The 24,074-nt window shown below is 51.1% G+C and overlaps 1 protein-coding gene across 1 annotated transcript in view; it reads right to left on the reverse strand.

Moving 5' to 3' along the window:
- The window catches only part of LOC146871718 (uncharacterized), an 82,533-nt gene that overhangs the window by 12,836 nt on the left and 45,623 nt on the right, over positions 1-24,074 (reverse strand). The window contains exons 2-3 of the mRNA XM_085651210.1: positions 6,984-7,076; positions 5,357-5,482 (exon numbers count right to left, since the gene is read on the reverse strand). Coding sequence (XP_085507336.1) covers positions 5,357-5,482; positions 6,984-7,076 — 219 coding nt within the window. The remainder of the gene's footprint in view (positions 1-5,356; positions 5,483-6,983; positions 7,077-24,074) is intronic.

A 24,074-nucleotide genomic window follows, 5' to 3' on the forward strand; every position in this document is an offset into this window, starting at 1 on the left:
AAAGCTCCACTCCAACCTTTCCCTGTAGTCAGTACCCCATTCCAGCGAGTGGGGATTGACATTGTGGGGCCACTGGACCCCAAGACAGCCATGGGCAACAGGTTTATCCTGGTCTTGGTGGACCATGCCACCCGGTACCCTGAAGCCATCCCTCTGAGGACAGTGACGGCCCCCGTGGTGGGACGAGCACTGATGGGAATTTTCTCACGAGTAGGATTCCCTCTAGAGGTGGTGTCCGATAGGGGGACCAATTTCATATCGAAATATATGAAATCCCTTTGGCAAGAATGTGGTGTGACATACAAGTTCACCACCCCTTACCATCCACAAGGAAACGGGTTGGTTGAGCGATTCAACCGAACCCTAAAGGGCATGATCATGGGCCTTGAAGGACCAATGAGGCGTAAGTGGGACGTCCTCTTACCATGCCTTCTCTTTGCGTACCGTGAGGTGCCACAGAAGTCTCTGGGGTTCAGTCCCTTTGAGCTTCTGTATGGCCACCCTGTACGTGGACCTCTGAGTCTGGTCAAGGAAGGCTGGGAGCAATCTCCCAGGAAACCTCCCCAGAATGTATTTAGTTACATGCTGGCCTTCAGGAACCAGACTAGGCGTTTCAGGCAACTTGCTGAGGCAAATCTGGAAGCCAGCCAGGAGGAAATGAAGCGGTGGTACGACCAGAATGCCACTCTGGTTGAGCTTCAACCTGGTCAAAAGGTATGGGTCCTTGCCCCGGTGGAGCCTTGTGCACTCCAGGACAAGTGGACAGGACCCTTTGAGATTGTGGAGCGCAAGAGTTCTGTCACCTACTTGGTGAACTTGCAGTCTCCTAGGAACCCCTTAAGGGTCCTACATGTCAATCGCCTCAAGCCCCACTTGGAGAGGTCCGAAGTGGGCATGCTCTTGGCCACCGATGATGGGACGGAGGAGGAGTCAGAACCTCTTCCTGACCTCTTGGTAGCCTCAGAGCAGGACGGGTCAGTGGATGGAGTAAACCTCTCACCCACCCTGACCCCTGAGCAACAGGATGACTGCCGCCATCTGCTGGGGCAGTTTCCTGACCTGTTCTCCCTGGTTCCTGGTATCACAGATTGGTGCGTCCATGATGTGGATACAGGAGACAGCTTACCTGTGAAGCACAAGGCTTACAGAGTGACTGACAGGGTCAGAGCCTGCATCAAAGAGGAGGTCTCAAAGATGCTTGCTCTTGGGGTGGTTGAGTCCTCCAGCAGTCCTTGGGCCAGCCCAGTGGTCTTGGTCCCAAAGGCTACAGCGCCGGGTGCCACACCCGAACTCCGGTTCTGTGTGGACTACAGAGGACTCAATTCAGTCACGAAGACTGACGCGCACCCCATCCCCAGAGCTGATGAGCTCATCGATCGGTTAGGGGCTGCCCGGTACCTCAGCACGTTTGATCTAACGTCTGGGTACTGGCAGATCGCCTTAACTGATGGGGCCAAAGAGAGGTCTGCATTCTCCACACCAGATGGGCATTTCCAGTTCCGTGTCATGCCATTTGGGATGAAGAATGCCCCTGCCACCTTCCAGAGGTTGGTCAACCAGGTGTTGGCTGGACTGACCGAGTTCAGCGCAGCATACCTGGATGACATCGCAGTGTTCAGCGGCACATGGGAAGAACACCTGCAACATCTCTGGGAAGTGTTGATGGCACTGCGCAAGGCAGGCCTCACGATCAAGGCAAGCAAGTGTCAGATCGGGCAGGGGTCCGTGGTGTACTTGGGACACCAGGTGGGGAGCGGCCAGGTGGCGCCCCTACAACCCAAGATAGAAACCATCCTGGCTTGGGAGCCCCCAAAGACCCAGACGGAGGTGAGGGCCTTTTTAGGACTCACTGGGTACTACAGGAGGTTTGTCAAGGGGTATTGCAGCATCGTTGCCCCCTTGACAGAGCTGACTTCGAAGAAGCAGCCCAGAAAAGTGATATGGACTGACACCTGTCAGAACGCCTTTGACACCCTGAAAACTGCCATGTGCACGGCGCCCGTGCTCTTGGCTCCTGACTTCTCCAAGGAATTCCTAGTGCAGACAGACGCATCAGAGCATGGCGTAGGGGCTGTTCTCTCACAGATGACTGAGGAGGGCTGGGACCAACCTGTAGCCTTTATTAGTAGAAGGTTACTTCCACTGGAACAAAGGTGGAGTGCGATAGAGCGAGAAGCGTTTGCTGTGGTCTGGGCGCTGAAGAAGCTAAGACCCTACTTGTTTGGGTCTCACTTCCGGGTTCAGACCGACCACAGGCCCCTCAGATGGTTGATGCAAATGAGGGGTGAAAACCCAAAACTGTTGAGGTGGTCCATCTCCCTACAGGGTATGGACTTTACGGTGGAACATCGCCCTGGCACAGATCACGCCAATGCTGACGGTCTGTCCAGGTTTTTCCGCCTTAGTGAAGAGGAACTCCCTGGGGTAGGGTAGTTCTCCCCACATTTCAGCTGGAGGGGACACGTGTTAGACCTGGCACCTTGGCGTGAGTCTCCCTTCCACTTTTTGCTGATGTGCCTCATTGTGTTTTGTTGGTGTTGGCTGCTCAGAGCACTGTGACACTGCTGATCAGTGCCACAGTGCAAGTGCTCCCTTTTAAAAATGTATACATTGATTGGTGTCCATGATTGAGTCATTTGGTTTACTGTCAGCCCCTAGTAAAGTGCACCAGGAGTGCCAGGGCTTGTAAATACAAATACCGCTGGTGGGCCTGCAGCACTGGTTGTGCCACCCACAGAAGCGGCCTAGTAAAATATGTCTAGGGTCTGCCACTGCAGAACCTGCGCGCAGTCTGGTACTGTCGCGCTGACTGCGCAAGTGCCCCCACTTGCCAGTCCCTAAACCTTCCCTTAACTACATATTAGTCACCCCTCTGGTAGGCCCAAGGGCAGGGTGCATTGTAGGCATAAGGTAGGACATGCCCTGATGTGTGTGGCATGTCTTAATAGTGAATTACAGCCATTTTCGTTTTTCACTATTGAAGGCTCCCTGCTCTCCATAGGCCAGAATGGGCTGCTGGAGTCACTACACGCTGTGACCCCAGTGGACTCATAGAGCATGGTAGAAAGTCATGTTTAGTATGCCTGGACTCAGAATAATAAAATACTTCTTTTAGTAAAGTTTATTTTAATATCCTGTGTTTGTAAATACTACTTTTAGAAAGTTAGTATTTACTGATCTGGCCATTCAGTCCGCCTCTGCGCTGTGTGTGTGTGTGTTCTGCCTAGCAACAGTAAGGAGCAGGGTTGGGGAAACCCCAGAGACAGGTTGGCTGCCAGGTGGTGGGTAGAGAGATTACACCAGGATGGGTGGGAGGAGTACACCCTGACTCTTGAATAGACCTGTGCTCTGCCAGCACAAAGCCGGCGCCGCCCCCTGTGGAGCGGCTGATGTCTCTGCCCTGCTGCTGAAAGGAAAGCGCAGAGTCACCACAACAAAGTGCTCCAAAAACTGGACTGAGCCAGGCCCAGGCCCCCTGGCGCTAAAGAACAAAAGAATTGGTGTATAAAAGTAGGAGCCTGGCTCCTAAGAAATCAGATCCTGTTGACGCCAAGACGAACCTCTGCCTGAAGGAGAAGGACCTGGAGAAGCTGAAGGAGGAATACTGTCTCTCTGCCTAAGAGACTGGCCTGCAGTGGGTGCCTGCTGCTGGAAGGAGAGGAAGAAAAGACTACAGAAAAGACTTTTAATCAACTTGTGCTGAAAACAATCTCCAAGGGCTTGCTAGTGAACTTGCCCCCTGATCTGCGCCCCAGGAACAGTGGGCGCTACCTTCCTGAAGAAGAGGAGAAGTGCCAAGGAGTGATTCTGCCAGCTGACCCCTGAGAACCTGAGCATCCCCTGACCTCACTGAGCAACGCGACTTCTGCTGCTGGTGTGGCTGCAAACAAAGTAAAGGCCTGACAGCCCGAGCACTGTGAACAGCTGCCCCCTCGAGCCGTAGCTCGCAAAGTAAGGAGGAGAGTCCTGCGTCTGAGCGCCGAGCCCCCTGTGACCCCGCCGGGTTGTGGAGGCTCTTGTGAGGACCGTGCCCTGGTTCGCCGTGTACGAAGCTGACAGCGCGCTGCGCTGTGAAATCACCCCCGAGACTGCCCTCCTGCTTCTGACCCCCCTTCGCGGCGACCTGCATCCTGCCCGAGCGCCCCACGAAGCTCCGCTGTCCCCTGGACACTTGGGACGCCAGCGCGACGTGGGACACCCCTGGACTGGACCGCGAGGCCGCCACGCACCTTCGCCGTGAATTCTACAAGGTATTGTGCCAGCGCGTGAAAAGTACGACCCGTACTTGCTTTCGTACGGACCGTACCGATCGTCCCAGGGCTGAGTCCAAGTGTTAGTTTGAAGCGTACTGCCTTTTAAGTTTGAGCGTATTTACTGCCTGGAAGCAAGTTCGCACCGTACTGACGCCGGGAATCACCTGGTTCGCCTCGTACATTTGCCCCGTACTGACTGTACCAATATCCTGGTTCGCGCTGTAATAATAGCTTGGTTCGTACTGTACTGCCTTTTGACCCGCTCTGAGTTCGCACCGTACTGAGGAAGCCGTGTTCGCACCGTACCGGTGCTTCCCTCCAGGTACGGAGCGTCCCTGACAGTCCGAACCGTACCCGCATAGAAAACCATTGCCGGTGCTCACGCGAGAAGCGTGAGGTACGGCAAGCGTACTCGTGCTCACGCGAGAAGCGTGAGAAACGGCACGGTCCTTTCAAAACCTTGCCCAGAGCACCCCAAAGGCGCTACGAAGTGCCCCGAAGACCTAAAGAACTTATTTTAAACAGAACTGTGCCATTTTGAAACCTGTGGACTGCCCTTAAAGCATTTTGAGAGTAACTGGATTATTTTACCAAGAGAACTGTATTTATGCAACCTGCCTGAAAGAAAACCTTTTATATAAAGAATCCTATTTTTGATAAATACAGCCTTGTGTCTTTGTGTGGTGGGGAGGTGATTATTGTGTGGGACAACTTGAACGCTTAACCTATATGCCCTCTGGAAATCTAGCCTGACTGCTCGCGCCACGTTACCTAGAGGGTGAGCAGGGGTTATTTTTAAAGAGGTGATCCTTTGCCCTGACTTAGAGGAAAGGGTCCCTGCTTGTCGCAAGTGCATACCTGCGCCAACCAGAGACCCCGGATTCTAACAGGGGGGGTCTGAATATTTTCTACAGGGATGGCGGGAGGTTTGCCCCTGCGGTGTCGGCAGTGAATTCCAGCCGGCCCGGCGGGGCAATACGCCCACCATCCTAATGGGGCCCTAAGTCATCACAACTGTACAGTATACATATACATACAGTACACCCTTGCAGTGAGTGTACTGTCAAGTTCAACAATAGTTAAGGATTATGAATCTAACTTACCACCGCCTGCCACTGGTGCTGCCACTCCCCCTACCGCTCCACCGTCGGTATCGGCAGCAACTGCCGCATCCTCGCCCTCCGCGTCGCCTTGTTCGCTGGCCCCGGCAATGGTGGTCGGTAGTGCGCCTAGAAAACATTACACATTTATTAGGCGTCATATACACCTCCCCCCTATTGATCAGTAGCAAGGTTGAAAAATGAGTTAATACTAACATACATCACTAGTACAAATCAGGTAGTAGTAGAGTAGACTCTAATAGTTATATATGATCATTGTAGCCTTTGCTTAATTAGCCCTAGCCATGCTACCATTTTACCTTTGTGTCTTTTATTTTTGCACATGTGACGTTACCTTTACCTTGCAGCTTAAGACACCTTTGAGCCCACATGACCTGCCTCACACTGCTACTGTCTAGTCTACGCGCTGTGTACAAGCGGTCAACAAACATTAACAAGCCACTTTTTTAGGAAGTACTGGTGTACTACTGTTACTGTTAGTCCATATTGCTTATCCATAAATGCTACACTTTTTGGCACGACTGAGAAATGCTTGCAAGTTGCAATATACTAACGCACACCATTTCATTTTTCGCATTACAGACGCGAGATTCCCTTCTACGAACCAGAGCTTCTGAATGATGCAACAACTACCAGTACTAGGTTCTTCTAAGGTGAGGGGTCCCTTCACTCACATCTTCATTTATGAATTTATATAAACTAAATTGCTATGGGATGGTGGTGCTGCCTTCCACCACTGTTCAGTTATCATGATTTAATTCCCAACTGTATAAGTGTAACAATGTATATTGTTTTAATGTTATTGATTTTCCGGTTGGTGCTGCATTTATAAGAAAACAGTGTACAGACCTTCTCAAATTGAAATAAACATTTTGAACTTACATAGACTTGGTGGTATTTGGTGTGGACTAACTTACACGAGCAAATTAAAGTAAGGGTGTGCATGTGAATTGCTTCCACGACTGAGAGGTTGGGTGTGTTATGTTCTGGGTTGTCTACTTGTTGGGTATCTTGGGGGAGGGTTCCGAGACCTAATAGTTATGACAAGACAGTACTAAAGTCAAGCAGTGGAATTGTGGTGGGTGCGGAATTTCTGATTGAGGTGTGCAAGGAAGGTCCAACCTACCATCACCAACATCCTATTTTCTGGTGCAAATGTCTGTGTATGTGCAAGATCCCTACAACAGTAGTATGTCCTATAGGGTATCATATCAAAATAGTAATAAATCTGGTAGGGCTGTTGCTGTGAATTTTCAAACCCTCAAGATCTATAAGAGTAAAAGTAGTACAAGTCAACGACCCAACGGATTGGACTCAATGGCTCGAGCTACTGGTGAATATGAGTTTTATATTACAACCTTTCACAAAGAGTGGCACTGGCCAACTGGGCAAGACTAGCTACTACAGTACAGACAGACTGACAGTATGTAGTAGTAGTAGTACTCAGAGTCATCATAGCGGAGGCAGGGATAAGATTTTTGAAACCGTACAGATCGAAGGATAATTGGTGGTAAAAAAATAGCATTTGGAAACAAACAATAGTTCGGGAAAAATATGGGGCAGTACAAGTTATGGAGTAAGAAATATTATTAAAAACAAGAAGACTTACTGGGGCCAGCAGAGGAGCCCTCAGCGGTGTCCTCCTGGTGGTGTTCTGTGTGTCCCGCCGACTGCCCAGTTCCTGTCGGTCTGCCCCTGGGTGCTGATGAACAGGAAAGATATAAGAAAGAGACAAACATTGATGGATGGTGTCAAACAAATACAATATTTTTCAACAACGGTCAAAAAACACTTATGTAAACAACAATTGCAATAACTAAATTGACCGATCTCATCTGGTCAACAAGTAATATCGGGGGATTCGCAGTTCGACTACTTAAGTTACTATTTATCAACAGTAATCCAGTCTTCCATTCTGATTCCAGAATACCAAGTTACAACTAAGCCTAAGTACAACGTACCACCCAACCTAGCCCACCTATTCCAGGCATGCCAATTGTACATTAAGTATGCATTTCCACTGTATTCCTCAACAATGCATATGGTCAAATCATGGAGGACACATGAACATGACTACATGTTTTGTATACACCAAATTTGGGTTTGATTGATTGATGCTGATCTGCTAGTGCTAAGTAACTGCTAAGCCTACCACCACTCATTGAACAAACTAGAAAAGGTTCTAATAAAGACAGCCGTACTACCAGCACGTCACGTAACTGAGTGAGGGGGCATCACGCATACCACTAACAAATTAGAAGCTCATAAAAAGTACCTAAACCGAAGTATCAATCCGCCCCTATCTATTAGTGACAGGACAAAGTAAGGAGTGGACTAGAGTCACTGTAGCATTACGTAACTTAATTTCTCTAAAATAAACTCGTAAAGAATCACGCTAAGCAAGCGCAAACGCAAAGCTGCAAACAAGTAAGATTAGTAGTAGCAGCGCAGAAGAGCACCTGTGTCAAAAAAATCACAGACTTTTAAACGTAATTAACCTGGAATGTAAGCAGCAACATTCTAGCTGGTTGGAAGAAAAAAAAGATATTCGCAATATATAACACAGAGCAGAAGAACAGACACAAAGTAGTAATAATTAAATAGGTACTCATCAAGCCCCGGGACCTCCACTCCCAGCAGGTCCAGCAGGTCCTGCTCACGGTCCAAGATGTCGGACCACCGGTGCGTCAGCTGCGCCTGGGTGCACCAAACACCAGAGAAGCGTGACACTGCCCGGCGCACCTTCCCCCACCGCTGCCGACGCTCCCGGAGGCCGTACCCGGACCCAGGCCTGCCACCTGCTGCCAGGGTTGAGGGGAGGTGGCGCTGCACAAAGAAAATGAGTGCAGCCAACTCCACCTCCCCAAATAAGGCCCGTGCCTGCACCCCTTGCGGAAGGCGGTCGCGGCTCTGGCTGCGCCGGCGAACAGCCCTACCCTTGGACATGGTTCTGGGGACGGGGCGGGAAAGAAAAGGTAAAATAAATAAAGGAGTAAAGGAAATAAATAGCAGGCAATAGAAAGAGAAAAAGTAGCTAAAAAACCAAAAAAAAGTAGACAAAAACCAAAAATATAGAGGTAGGAAAATAGTTAGAGAAATAATAAGTAATAAAGATCCAAAAAAAGTGGCTATAAACAAAGGATTGAAAAGATTTTGGGAGGATTCAAAATCAGGCCCCAGAACCATGCAATAGAGTGAAAAACAAGATGGCCGCGCCCATTGCGACCACGTGCGCAAGTTCGAGCGATATTTTCTCCCGAGCAAGCAAAAAGCAACGCGATCAAGTAAAAGCGGTCGCGAACAGGAAATATCGACCGCGAACGGGCGCGAACATGCATTGCGCGACCCGGAACAGGAAGTAAGCATCGCGAGAGGGCGGGACAAGTGAAAACAAGATGGCCGCGCCCGTGAGCAACCGCATGGGTAAGTTGGCGACCCGCGATCACGCAAAAAATACCGCGAACAAGCGGGAAAAAAACTTCCGCGCCTTCGCGATATTTCCGGCGTGTTTGCGGAGATTTTCAGCATTTTCGCGATAGTTTGCGAAAGTAAATTTCGCAAATTCCGTCCACCTCTACTTGAGACGACTGAAGAGGTGTCCGCTGGAATCCGAAGGTGGATTGAAGATGAAGAGGACCTGAAAATTGAGGGGACAGTGTTCAAGGTCACTTGCCAGTGACCGGTGGCCAGCAAGATGGATGACCACCGATGTCGCGTCACTTCAGGTCGTCGATGGTGTTTCGTCTCTTTGCTCACGAGGTCCAGGAGGGATCGACGATGACCAGCAGCTGGATTCGGAGTGTGCCACGACGTCTGCAGCTGATGACGGTGTCGGCAACCGGATTGGAGCCAACAAGCCTTGGCAACTGCAAGTCTCGTGTGGACTGAAGATAGTCAGTGATGCAGACCAGCAAGGTCTGATGGACTTACCGAGCGAGGGTAAGTGAGGGCAGGCCCGGAGCAATCAGGAGAGCCCTTGAAGTTGGTTAGAAAGTCTTCGGGGGAGTCACTAGCCAACGGGCAAGTAACCGCGAAGACGCCTTCACAGGAAAAGTTTCACAGGAGCCCACGGTCACTTGGGACGGGGTAGGCCACTGATTTTTGGAACAAGACCTGCTAGGGACTTGGGCCAAAAATGGTCCAAAGCACAAGTTCGTACAACGTTGTTTAGGGTTTGCACTCAAAATTAGTGCACGGTTCCTAGGTATTGCCATTCCTCGTCACTCGTGGGGTCCAGATCCCCCAGCTTCGCTGGGGACTCAAAATGGCCATCGAGAGGTCAGGAAATCCGCTTCTGGGGCCGCAGGGACTTCGGACTCCGGCGGGAGCGGTGCAGTTTGCATCCGTTGATTGAAGTTATTGGTGCCTGCCAAGCAGGGGAGTCACTCCTTGACTCCAAGGGAGATTCTTCAGTCTTCCAGAGATAGTGGAACATCGAAGGGCCAGGATTCTTCTTTGTAGAGCGTCGTCCAGGGTAATCTGAATTGCATTGGGAATGCTTGCTATCTTATAGTGAAGATAGGGGAGGGACTAGCTCTATGACCACTCCTCTAAGAGGGTCAGGGTAGTGGGTGGTTACACCCACTTCCCTTTGTCCAGTTTCGCGCCAGAGCAGGGGCAGGTAGCCCCTGAACCGGTTTGAGCTGGCATATGCACAGAGGAGCCTACTGCTCCCCCAGTGCAGGACTTCAAAGCACTCTAAGAGTGCACCCACCCAGCTCCAATACACTAAATCCTGTCTGGGAGGTGGTGACACCTCCCTGTGACAGGATACCTTTTGTTGGGCTTCCTCCACTGCGAGTTTCGGTCAGAAGCAGGAGGGCAGCCCAGTGTCTGTGCTGGTGGCATCCATTTTGTGATGCTAGGGCTCTAGGAGATTTCTACCGTTTAGTACAGTGGGTACATGTCATCCCCTCAAGAACGGTGGGATCATACTCCCACACCAGTTACTGGTGTGGGGGTATGATTCCAAGTTGTTGGACACCAAACACGACATGTTTTGATGCAGTCATTCCAAAGTTAGCATTTACCGCGAGGTTATAATGCACTTAAGAGTATATGGTTTAACCGCATCCACAAACAGCAGCAGAGAATAGACTCTGCCAGCTGCAGAGGGGTCCTGCTCATGCAGAAGCACCCCCTCACATAGTAAACCAAGCACCCTGCCCTCAGGATTGTTAGGGCCTGCAAGAGGGGTGGCTGATAGGTTTATATGTGTGTGTACGGTGAGATATAGGCACCTATACCTCAGTGAGGAGTGCTAACACTACCTCACACAGGCTGCAGTAGCAGGCCTGTGGTGTCAGATTGAGAATGCTTCCCAGGGGTGGCATAATACATGCTGCAGCCCCTGGTAGGCCTGTGAAGTACCAATGCCCTAGGTACCTAAGATGCCATATACTAGGGGCTCATAAGGTACCACAGTATCCAATCACCAGTGCATCTAATATGCACACCAAGTTGTTTAGAGAGATCAGTGAGACTGGGGCCCTGATTAGCAGGGACCCAGCCAGACTATAGCCAGAAACCAGTGTATACATCAGAAAAAAAGTAGGGGCAACATAAGTGCAGATCCTACTCTCCTACACCCCCACACCAGTAACTGGTGTGGGAGTATGATCCCACCCTTCTAGAGGGAGAGACATGACAGCACTGGTATACCCGGTGGAAACTTAGTAGAGCCCTGGCATCACAAAATGGATGCTGCAGCCACAGACACGGTTCTGGCCTCCTACTGCTGACCTAAACTCCGGCAGAGGAGGCCGGGACAATTGGTTTCCTGTCACAGGGAGGTGTAACCACCTCCCAGACAGGTTTATGTGTATTGGGGCTGGGTGGGAGCACTCTCTGAGTGCTTTGAAGTCCTGCACTGGGTGCACATTTGGTGTCCCTGTGCATAGTCCAGCTCAAACCGGTTCAGGGGCTTCCAGCCCCTGCTCTGGCACGAAACTGGACAAAGGAAATGGGTGTAGCCACCCCTCTTTCCAAACCCTCCCATAGGTGGGTCCCCAGAGTATGTCCAACCCCCTACCTTAGTATAAATATGGGTCCCCTGTCCTTAGGACTATAGATTACCCTGGATGAAACTCTGAAGCTGAATCCTGAACCTTCGACGCTCTTCTCAAGATCAGAGGACTGAAGAAATCTCCCTTGGAGTCAAGGAGTGACTCCCCTGCTTGGCAGGCATCAATGAAGCAATTTGCCGGTCTGCATCATCGAAGCTCCCGCCGGACTCCGAAGTATTTGCAGCCCAGGAAGAGGATTTCCAGACATCTCAGAGGCCGACCTGAGTCCCCAGCAAAGCGGAGACCCGCAGCCCTCGTGAGTAGCGTGGAACCGGAACTCCTGGTCACCGTGCATTTCCGCAAGTGCATTGACTTCTCGACGGCCCTTGAAGTCGTGCTTGGGCGGACTTGTAGCCCCACCTTGAGCACTGAATCCACCGAAGATTGTCAGCCTGGTCATCCCGAGTGACCTGTGGGCCGCCATTTTGTGTTTCGTCTTGAGGTCCCTTCGCGATCCCTGGCCCGTTGACTGGTGGGTCCCTGAGGGGGTAACTTTGTATTTCCGTGGGCTTTTCTGGTTGCTTCAGACGTTCCCTGACTCCCATCCAAGTGGTGAGTCCCACAGACCTTGCTGGTCTGCACCGAAGCATCTTTCTTGTTTCTGTGTGGGTTGCTGTTTCCAAGGCTTGTTGTGTCCAATCCGGGCACCGACGCTGCAGCACTCGACATCCTTCGTGGGACAGCTCGAATCCAGCTCCTGGTCGTCCTCGACGCCTTCTGGTCCTCGTGGCTGAAGAGTCAAGCTTCATCTCCTTCACCTGAAATCACCCGACATCGGTGGGCATCTGCTCATCGCCTTCCTGGTCACTGGCAAGTGACCCAGACTCTGTCCCCTCTGCTTTCAGGTTCTTCTCACCTTTGATCCAGGCTTGGATCTCTTCGGACACTTCGCATCTTCCCGGGTGCAGCACTTCTTCATCAGTTCCCAGTGAAATAGACTACGCGACCCGACACCAAAAGACACCTATGCACCCGGCTTCCCTGGGTGAGGTAACACGAGTACTCCGGTGCTCCCGTGGGTGCTAGCCTTAGACCTTCCTAAGTCCAAAAGGGTTTGGTCCTGACTCATTTCTAAGTGTCCCTAATCTTTACAAATCTAACCGCGACTTTCCCCATAGAAGCGAATGAGAGCTCGCAGCTGTGTTCCCACACTGCACACGGCCCCGTGGGTCCCCTGTGTCACTACCTTCGGTGGTTCCCTGGGGCCCCATCGATTCTACAGGCTCTAGGCCTTGTGTCTAGTTAAGTCGTGGTTCTTATACCATTATTTTAGAATATGGTTTGGCTCGCCCCTAGTGCCTGACGTGTATTTGTGCTGCTGTACTGTGATTATTGAAGTGTAACTTATATGTTTTGACCTCTAGTCTCATAAAGAGACTAGGAGGGTGTGTTTAGTAATAAATACATATATTTTATATATATACCTGGTGTGGATTTCTTTCATTTAGTGACTCAAGAGATTATAGACTGGTAAAACAAGCTTCTTTACATTCCTTCAAGACTTAGCCTGAAGGCTGCTCTCCATAGCTACCACTAGGATAGCTTTCAATAAAGGTTGTCTTTAGCCTATAACCAATAAGGGGTTGTTTGGACTGATACAAGGTTTCCACTATAACTAGTGGACAGCATATATCAGGCCAACTTCTCACAAGGAGGACTCGCCACTGCACACAAGAGCTCCTGATGACTCTCCACCTCCAGCACCGTCAAACACAGAGCACCTACACTTCCAGATCCATTCCAGCCCCAGAACCATGCTGCGCGGGACCCTCATCTACAGACCCCCCGGGCCTCACCCCTCCTCCGCCCTACTATTGCCGACCTCGTCATACCCCACGCCATCGCCTCCACGGACTGCATCCTCATTGGGTTTTTTTTTGGGAAACATTTTTATTGTTTTAGTTGTTACAATCAAAATTTAGCATAATTCGTTCCGTAGACATACAGTAGAAGTGCATTTCAGTATTGAGTATCATTACATCCTTTCGTGCAGTCTTGGCTAGACAAACTTTAGCATACAATAACATTACGTACTTTAATTCAATACATCCCAGTTTGACTCGGCCCCCGACACCTCCTCCGATTGCATCCCAGGGGGCTCGCAGATGTATCCCCTAAATGCATTCCATGCCCCCCATACTTTGTTCCATTTACGCGGGCACCCACGATTAGCGTATACTGTTTTTTCTATGTCCATGTCTTTACACCAAGCTTTGATCGTCGGTAGCTCCTCCGAGCCCCATCTTTGCGCCATGTTCCGCTTAGCCACCATTATTCCTAGTGTAACCCATTCCTGTGCCTGACGCATGAGATCGTTTGGTCCCCAAATATTTAACAGGCAACTCTTGGGCTCCGGCATAAGTGATTCCCCCTCCACTTAAGATATTGTCCTCATAACTCTAATCCAGTAGTCTGCTATTCTGGGACACTCCCGTAATGTGTGGAAAAAGGTCCCTTCGTCCCCACAGTGTCTCAAGCAATACGGATGGGAAGCTTTCCCTATTTTACAGAGGCTTACTCTAGTATAATAAGTGCGGTGCAATATTTTAAGCTGTGCTAACCTTAGCCTCGAGGATATGCCCACCTCCCGCGGGGATGCCGTTGCGTCCTGCCAGTCAGTATCGTCTAGTTCCCCCACGTCTCGGGACCATTTTCCCCTGAGTGCTGTGGTGGGATCTGGTAAGTTGTTGACTAGCTTACGGTAGGTAAAAGAAGTGGCTCTCCTTTGCATATGGTCAGTAAGTAATCTATTTTCTAAGGGGGTGGCCTCTGGGACTCCTGTACCCGTCGGAAGAACGGCTTGAAGTGCGTGTTTTACCTGTAAATAGCGGAATATTTCCGAGGGTGCCAGGTCATATTGTTCCTTAAGACGTTCAAATGTGATTATTTTCCCTTTGCTCCACATGTCGCCCACCGTGGAGATGCCAATCGCGTCCCATTGCGCAAATCCCTTACTGTTCTTGAGTCGACCCAACCGTTTGGTATCCCACAGTGGAGTAAGTTGGGTTGTGACACCCCGCCAGCCTAATTTAGCGTGTGCCTTATGCCATAGAGTGATTGTGTGTTTCTACTGCCCGCCAGCCGTTATTACCGGATCTCTTGGGTGCTCACCACAGCTGCATACTGACTGTGAAGATTGTTATCTCTCGCTCTACACAACAAGAAAATATTTGAAATGACGTGACTTGGTCAGCTTTTTGAAAATATGGTGATCCTATAGAATATTATGCTTTAATATAATTTCAGTCTACATAAGAAACAAAGGGGATTTCTCTACAGATTCTACGGATCTGGCACTGTATCTATTCATGCCGAATGGGATTGATTAATTCTTGCATCTTTTATATGCCCTGAAGAAGTCCGCTTCTAGGACGAAACGCGTCGGCTGTGCTGTCAAGACCAAATTGTATTTACAATTTTGTATTTTAAAAAGACAAGATAATGATTATAACCTTTGAATAAAAATGAACTATTTTTGAACAACCTTGATGTGGGGAATGAATTATATTATTGCCTTTCCCGATCTTTCAATTTGTGGTGCACCTGTGCTTGTGTTTGGGAGGTGATTGTGTGTTTTGTAGGTCCAAGCAAAGAAGGGAGTCGTTTCTCGTTGTACAGCGCTGACATTATACCCTCTGCCCCTAATTCGTGCCTATCGGCTTTAAAGGCGGGATCCGTTTGGGGGGCGTGTATCCACTGATTGATAATCTTTAATTGTGCTGCCCAGTAGTATAACTGTATGTTTGGGAGCGCTATTCCCCCCGTCGTACCACCCCTTTACCAATTTACCCTGCGCAATTTGTGCTGGTTTGTTTCCCCACAGTAAGCTGGAGACCTGTGCCTCAATCGCTTTGAAGTAGCTTGGGGGTACCAGGAATGGTGGGTTCGCCAGTGCGTACAGGAATCGAGGAAGCGCCATCATTTTAAATAGCGCCGCCTTTCTTAGGAGTGTCAACGGTAGTGTTCCTCAGTGTATCACATCTTGTTTAAGACGCGCTAGAGGAGGCATGAGATTCCTGTTATAGAATTCATCCGAGTGTGCTGTGATATAAATTCCCAGATATTTAAATGTGCCCTCTGTAACTTTTAGTAGCCAATCCTTGGGGAGCTGAGGCGGTGGTCCGCACAATATAAATAGAACAGATTTTGACCAATTTATGGTGTACCCAGACGCTCGACCAAAAAGCTCACATATATTGAGGAGCGCCTCAATAGAGCGACCGGGAGAGGCCATATATAATAGCACATCATCCGCGTACAGTGAGACGCGGTCCTCCCACTCCACTGTCGACCTAAGTCCCCGAATCATTGGCTCCCATCTGATCCATGCCGCCAGCGGTTCCAGTACAAGAGCAAACAGCAGTGGTGACAGCGGGCAGCCTTGACAGGTGCCTCGTGAGAGTGGGAAGTCCCCGGATATATGACCATTAGCCATTACATGTGCCACCGGGTGGGTGTATAGCAAGCGAATCAACGCACAAAATTTGGGGCCAAAGCCCAAATGAGTAAGTACTGCAAAAAGGAAGGGCCACTCCACCATATCGAACGCCATTCGAGCGTCCAGGGAATGGATAACTGCTGGCTCTTGCAAATATGGTATGCGGGCCATCACTCCATGCAGGAGCCGCAAGTTTAATGCCGTATTTCTGCCCGGCATAAAGCCAGACTGGTCCGGATGAATCAGTCTCTCCAGGTGCGGCGTGAGCCGCATCGCGAGGAGTTTTGCTAGGATTTTTGCCTCTGCATTGATTAAGGATATGGGACGGTACAAGGTACACTCCTCGGGGGGTTTTCCAGGTTTTGGGATTGCCACTATAGTGACTACCCGCTGATCTAATGGGAGCTCACCGTTTTGTAGGCTATCACGATACATGTTTAGCAGGTGTGGGGCCAGTGTTTCGGCTGTGTTTTTTGTATATTTCTACCGGTATACCGTTAGGCCCCATTGCCTTCCCTGATTGTAGTAACCCGATCGCCTGCTGCAGCTCTGCAACCATAAGATCAGCCTCGAACTCAAGGGCCGCCTCTGGTGCGAGTTTGAGCATGGCGATATCTCTGATATAGGAGTGCGCCTCCTCTGTGGTCATGACGGATGTCGATGTGTAGACCTGACGGAAGTGTCGCGCCAGTGTGTGTACTATTTTGCGTGGGTCAGTTACTACTTGGCCATCAAGCGTACGAAGCCGCGCAATACTTTTCTTTCCCACATATCCCTTATCCAGCCATGCCAGAAGTCTCCCGGCCTTGTCGCCGGTGTCATAAATCTTGTGCTGTGTTACTGTCATGCGTCATCGAACCATGTCTTTGAGGTAGCCCCTGTGCTCTTGTTGTTTGAGGGACAGATGTTGTGTCGTAGCCGGGGAAGGGTCGCGGGAGCATTGGGCTTCTGCTTCATGCAGCGCAAGCTCCAATTTATTCAGTTCCTGTTGTTTTCTACGCCTATAATCGGTGATAGCGGCGATTGCACAACCTCTGAGCACTGTCTTGTAGGCTTCCCAAAGCACGGTAGGCGAACTGACTGATGATATATTTTCCTGAAAGTAAGTATGGGTGGTAGTAGTGATAGCTTTCTTGACTTTAAAGATTTGCAGATAGCCAGGATATATAGGATAGGTACGATGCCGTATCTTGTGGCTGCTTGTGTACGTTAGGAGTACTGGGGAGTGATCTGAAATGCCTCTTGGCCTAATCTCCACGGACTCCACGTTTCTCAGACACGTAGCTGAGGTGAAAAAATAATCGATCCTCGAGAGACTATTATGGACCCCAGAATGGAAAGTGAACTGTCGTGTGTCAGGGTGCCGGTATCTCCACACGTCAGTAAGCCCCAGCGCCTCTATAAAGCTCCCGGTATGGGAGACACCACTTGCACGCAGTCTGGTGGGGTATCGGTCTAAGGTCCCATCAATAGCATCATTAAAATCTCCACCAATCAGTAATTCTCCCTCCGGCAGAGCAAGCAGAAAGTCACTAAGCGCTGGGAGCGTCATCACGTGGAGGGCTGGAGGAATGTGAACCAACACAATATTAATAGGCCTCCCTTCCCATTGACCAGATATTGCCGCAAATCGTCCGTATTTATCTGTTTTCGTATGATGTACTATGAGCTGCGACTGTTTTCTGATTAGAATTCCTACCCCTCTTGAGCCGGAGGTGAACTCCGAGTGTGCAATCATTGTGAACCCCCATCGATCCAAAGCTTTGCAGACATTACCAGTGAGGTGCGTCTCCTGCAGGAGAGTCACCGTCGGAGCACACCTTTTTAAACAATGTAAGACCAGGCCTCGTTTTATTTTGTCTCCCAAACCATGTACGTTCCAGGTTACCAGAGTGAGAGGGGTTACCTGCGACATAGGATGCTTCAGAGGCTCTGAGGTGGACGGTCCACGTGTTGTCATTTCTGACAGCATGGGGACATATTGTCGTAGAATCGTAGCCATCTTGCACTTCCTGGCGTAAGCCCGGGAACCCTGTATATCTTGTGTTTGGAACGGGTGTAATCTAGTTGTGTTGTGTGCAACAGTACAAATCTTAACTCAAACCCCCTTAACCGATCCCTACCCCCCCACCCACCTCCCTGCTTCCCTGCCTAGCGGACGTTGAACTACCCGCCACCCCAACACAGCAGAGTGCTTTGTTCCCCAAACCATGTACTTGCGTGAAGGGGGAGAGCTACGACCGATAATATCGGGTCTCTCCCAAAGGGCAGTCATTGTATTACGTCTTCCATTACTGTAGGTAATAACTTCTAGTCCCATCAGCCGCCTGGACCACAGTATCAGTGTCTGTGCCTCAGTCGGTCAGGTCCAAATCCTCTCCGTCTCCAAAGCATTCCTAGCGAGCCGTCCATGTCATACTCCTTTGGATAATAACCCAGTCAAAGTCTATCATCTTGGCAGATTTAGTCCCGGTCTGAGTCTCTCGACATGTTTGAGGGCGCTCTGTCCACTGGGGCTGCTGCATTTCGTACCCCTACTGCCTCTGGTCCTCCAGATGCTCTTCTATCTCCGTGCCCCCGTCGGTTGGTTCCCGCGGTCCTCCTCCATCTCTCAAGCCACTCCTGGGCCTCCTGTGGGGATGTAAAGAACCATGCTTTTCCCTCAGCCTCCACTCGCAATTTCGCCGGGAAGAGCATGGCATATTTCAGGTCACGGCTTCGTAGTTCCTTTTTCACTTCCATGAAATCTCTTCGTTGCTTTGTGACCAGAGCCATATAGTCTGGGTACATCATCACTGTACTGTTCTCCACCCGGAGGGGAGGGGCTATGTGGGCCGCCTGCAGGATTGCGTCTCTGTCAAGGAAATTAAACAAGCGGGCTAGTAAAGGCCTGGGTGGCGCACCCGTTCGCGGTTTCCCGCCAGGCACCCGGTGTGCACGCTCCACTGAGAAGAAATTGGACAATCCTCGGGACTGCAGCTGGGTCTTAATCAAGTCTTCTACGAATAGGTCCAGACCAGGCCCTCTTATGCTTTCCGGAACCCCCACCAGGCGAACGTTGTTGCGCCTAGAGCGCCCTTCTTGATCATCCAGTTTGGCTTCCATATGCTTTTGCGCCTGTTCTAGTTCGCGCACTTGACGTTGAAGCGCCGCTGTATCCGACGTAAGTGATGCTGTCGTAGATTCCACCTCTGCCAGTCGGGTACTCATTTTGGACATGTCCGCCCTCAACAGAGAGATGTCCGTAGATATAGTGCCTATCAAGGTTTGCATTTGGGTGAGTGTCAGCATTATGTCCTGCAAAGTTATTTCCTTGGGGGCCACAGATTGGGCGGCATCTTCGCTACTCTTTTGCGCTCCTGCGCCAGAGGTCTGTTCACCTCGGTAGGCATATTTTTCCAGTTTAGTTTGCTGTGGCACGCGCTTGCCCTTACTTCCCGTGATAAGAGGACTTGGTGGAACTTAGTGCGTTGCCTCCAGGTTGGTAGTAATCGCCGCTGCCTGACTGCGCGATCCGGGCCGCACACGGCCGTTCGGCTTTCCCTACTGCCTGGAGTTGTAGGGTGCAGGGGGCCACGTAGGTGCCATCCACTCTAGATCACCAGCAATCCCTGGAAGTGGGGCCCTAGCCAGCAGAGGCCCAGAAATCCCAATCTCTCAGCTACATCCTCATTGTTGACCTGAACTTCCACCTCGACAACCGGAGCGACCCCGACTCCACCACCCTCCTTGACAACCTCACCGACCTCGGACTGAAGCAGCTTGTCACTACCCCCCCCTACAGAGCCGGACACACCCTCGACCCCATCTTTGCAGTAGGGACGACCATCCACTTCAGCCACACCACTCAGCCCCTCTGGACAGGCCACCACTGCGTACACTTCACCTTCAACACCACCTTCACACCCAAACCTGCCCCGCGCCAGTCACGAAGGAACTGGAGTAAGATCACAGAGGAACACCTCAACACCACCCTCCTCCACGACCCCCGCTTTACCACGACCAACGCCACAGCCAAACAACTACACCGCTGGATCGCCGGCTGTGCTGACAAGCTCGCACCCCTTCGCCACCCTGTCAAATCACACCCCTGAAGGCTGCCTGGTTCACCACCGATCTCCAAGAAGACAGGCGCTCCTGCAGACGCCTCGAGAAACTCTGGCAGAACAGGAAAACCACCGAAGACCAGAACAACTACAGGAGAGCCACCAATCAGACCTTCATCAAGAACAAAATCCACACCAAGGTAAGTAATGCAAAAGAACTCTTCAGCGTCATACAAAAGTTCACCAAACCCCCCAGTGAAGCCATGGACATCACACCATCTCAGGACCTCAGCTCAGCTCCTACTTCCACCTGAAAATCAAGGCCCTCTACAACAACTTCAGCGAACAGACTCTGGACACCACCCCCCTCTCCACCACCGACAACCAGCCGACTATCACCACTTGAAAACCTGCCACCACTGAAGACACCGCCACAACCACGAAGAACACCCACTCAGGAGCCCCCATGGACCCCTGCTCACCGCACATCTACCACAGAGCCGCCGCCTCCACAGCACCCAAACTAGGCCGGACCATCAACGCCTCCTTCGAATCCGGCATCTTCCCCGATTACTTGAAGCAGGCAGAGGTCAAGCCCCTCCTCAAGAAACCCTTGGCCGACCCGATGGACCTGAAAAACTACCGGCCCATTTCTCTACTCCCCTTCGCAGCCAAAGTCACCGAGAGATTCATCAAAGCCCAGCTGACCACCTTCATTGCAGACAACGCCATCCTCGACTCCTCCCAGTCCGGATTCCGCAGCAACCACAGCACGAGACCGCCCTCCTCGCCGCCACGATGACATCCGCATGCTACTCGACCAGGGACACACTGCGGATCTCATCCTACTAGACCTCTCCGCAGCCTTCGACACCGTCTCACACCATACTCTCACAGCCAGAGTCCACGACGCTGGTATACAAGGAACCGCCCTCGACTGGATCCGCTCCTTTCTCTCCGGCAGAACCCAAAGGATCAGGCTCCCTCCCTTCCTCTCTGAACCAACAGAGATCAACTGTGGAGTACCCCAGGGATCCTCGCTGAGCCCCACGCTCTTCAACATCTACATGGCCCCCCTCGCCACCATCGTCAGACAACATGAGCTCAGCATAGTATCTTACGCCGACGACACCCAGCTCATCCCCTCTCTCACGAAGAACCCCGAAGACACCAGACTCAGCTTCCAAGGAGGAATGAAAGACATAGCAGCCTGGATGAGCGACAGCTGCCTAAAACTGACTCGGATAAGACAGAGGTCCTCGTCCTTGGACCCTCCCCCACTGCGTGGGACAGCTCTCCTTGTAGCCCCCTGTGCTCTGAATCCCCCAACCCTAACAGACCACGCCCGGAACCTCTGCATCATCCTAGACTTCTCCCTCACCCTGACCCGCCAGATCGCCGTCGCCTCCACCTGATTCAACACCCTCTGCATCCTCCGTAAGAACTTCAAGTGGATCCCCCCCGAATGCAGAAAGACCGTCACTCACACACATATAATCATCAGACTGGACTACGGTAACGCCCTCTATGCCGGAATCAACAAGACCCCGATACACGAGCTCCAAACTATCCAGAACACCGCAGCCAGACTCGTCCTTGGAACCCAGCGACACAAGCACATGACCCAGCACCTACGAGACTTCCACTGGCTCCCCATCGAGAAGAGAGTAACCTTCAAGCTACTCACCCACACCTACAAATCCCTCCACAACAACGGACCCAAATACCTCAACAAAAGAGTCTCCTTCCACGTACCCAAAAGAAACCTCCGCTCCGCCGACCTTGCCTGAGACCCCACGAATCCGCAGAACCAGAGCAGGTGGAAGAGTCTTCTCCTACGTTGCAGCAAAGACCTGGAACGAGCTCCCTGTCAACATCAGACGCTCCCCCACTCTGCACACCTTCAGGAAGAGCCTCAAGACCTGGATCTTTGACTGATCCGAAGCTGCACCCCTTCCCCCTCCCCCAGCACCATGAGACCCTCACAGGTGAGTAGCGAGCTCTTTAAACCCCTGATTGATTGATTGAAACACGTGCTGAAAGAATCAATCAATCACCTGAGGTTCATCCCCATGCAACGACCTGGGATGAACCTGAATTGGTGCTAATGTACCCAGCCAGCCATTAGAAGATGCAGTTGGATAGCCAAGACCTTACATAGTATTTGACTTGCATAAGCAACCTGTATGCCGCCTGATCGGTTGTGCCCCCTCCCGGCTTAGAAGCCTGCAGATTTCCCCTTCCCTCATGGTAGGGGGCAGAATCGCCCGCCCTTTAGATTCCAGAAAAGCCTTGAGGAAGCCCTGCGTCAAAACCGCTGAAAATTCCTGCTGAAGTTCTTTCGGTAGCCCATCCCCTCCAGTGTCCTCAGAAGTGGGGACCATATGCAGAGTCACACGCAGCTACTCCAAGTCGAGTGAGGAGTGCAACTCCTCCACCACCTCCACCCCGATCCTAGGGAGGTCCAAGTCTTCCAGGAATACCGGAGTGTGGTCGCTGGGTATTTGCGGATCCACTCTGTACACCCCTTCTAGGTGAGGTTGAAAGGTGGTCGCAAAGTCAACGCGAGTGGTCACCTTCTGCCCTCTGCTGTTGTCAGATGTGTTGTTGGGGCCACAGAGGTCTTCTGCGTAGGATCCAGGCCAGGAGTCTGCCTGTTTTGTTGCCCTCCCTGTATAACCGCTGCCTGTACTGTTTCAGAGTGTATCTGTCCAGCCTATCCCATGTATCCTAAATACGTCGGCACACATCTATCTCTTTTGAACGCATGCCTGGATCATTCAGATCCCCAACCTGTAGGTCAACTAGTCCTGACTCTGCCATCAGTAGGCCCCTCTGGAGCTGGCGCCCCACATCAAATGTCAGTCCCAGACACTTCCTTCACAACACCGCTTTCATGGCTTCCCATTCCATGGCCCTGTGCTCAGTGGAGCCCCAGTTAGGCGCAATGTAATCAGTCAACGCTTTGGACAGGGCTTCCCGGCTGACTGCATCAAACAGCAACTCTGCTAGAAACAGACACGTCGCTCTCTGTTCTGCAGCAACCCCGACCCCATTTAATGTGCAGCAAACCAGGGTACGGTTGGGCAGGAATCTGGCTAAGTGTGTGACAGACATCCGCTCCATGGGTATTCCTCCCACCAGCACTCTGTCCAATCTACTGAATATATTATGTCAGGGAATGACATGCATATGCCTGTGGCATCGTGAGAAGTGTTCGCCAGGTGTCTGCAATCCCCCGGTTGCTCATCACTTCTCTCAGTGCTTCAGTCATTTGGGCTTAGTACCCCCCCCCCCCCCCGGGTGGCTGTCTGTCAAGGTCACCGTCCGTCACGCAGTTAAAGTCACCCAGCCATAATGGGGTGCATCCTCGTTCTGAATAACCAGGCCCTGAACACTATAATAAAAGTGCGGATTGTGTACATTTAGGACGTAAGCAGTAAGCATGGATATCGTTCTACAATCCAGAGTGCCCTACAGTAGTATATTTCGACCCTCTATGCCTACCTCAGCATATGTGAGGAAGAACGGCACACCAGGGGGCACCCAAATCAGCTCCCCCAAGCATAGGCAGAGTATGAGGGATGAAAAACCTGGCCCCTCTACTTCCGAGGCAACTGCTCCAACCTGGCATCATCTAAATCTGTCTCCTGCAAGCAAGCAATACTGATTTTGTGATGTTTGAAGGAGAGCACCCTGTGCCGTACTGTGTAGGAGTGCAGCCCACAGATATTCCACGTCAACAGCCAGTAATCGCCCTCCATCATTATGACTCAGGAGCATGTGGTTCCTTCCCGCACCCCACTGTACTGTGACAAACCTTCCCGGCTGCAATAACTCAATAAATAATGTTTGAAATTGAAAACAAAACACCAGCCCCACACACGGACAAACACAGCACAACAATTTGCCTACATACGCCCCCACCCAACCCACTATAAGTGCCAGGACCAACAAGTCATCCCTATCCTGTCCTACAGGGACAAGTCCACCTCTGCTGACTCCCCTGCCCAATCACTCCTCACTCATCACAACAAAGTTACCCAGGCCCCGAGGGGGGCCCAGTCCTCAAACCAGAACATACAACACTGCATATCCCGTGGCCAAGGAAATCCCTCAAACCACCTCTATGTAGTTAGGATCTCTGCTAA

The sequence above is a fragment of the Triturus cristatus genome, chromosome 1_1 (genome assembly GCF_964204655.1).
Source record: "Triturus cristatus chromosome 1_1, aTriCri1.1, whole genome shotgun sequence".
NCBI classification, from domain to species: Eukaryota; Metazoa; Chordata; class Amphibia; order Caudata; family Salamandridae; genus Triturus; species Triturus cristatus.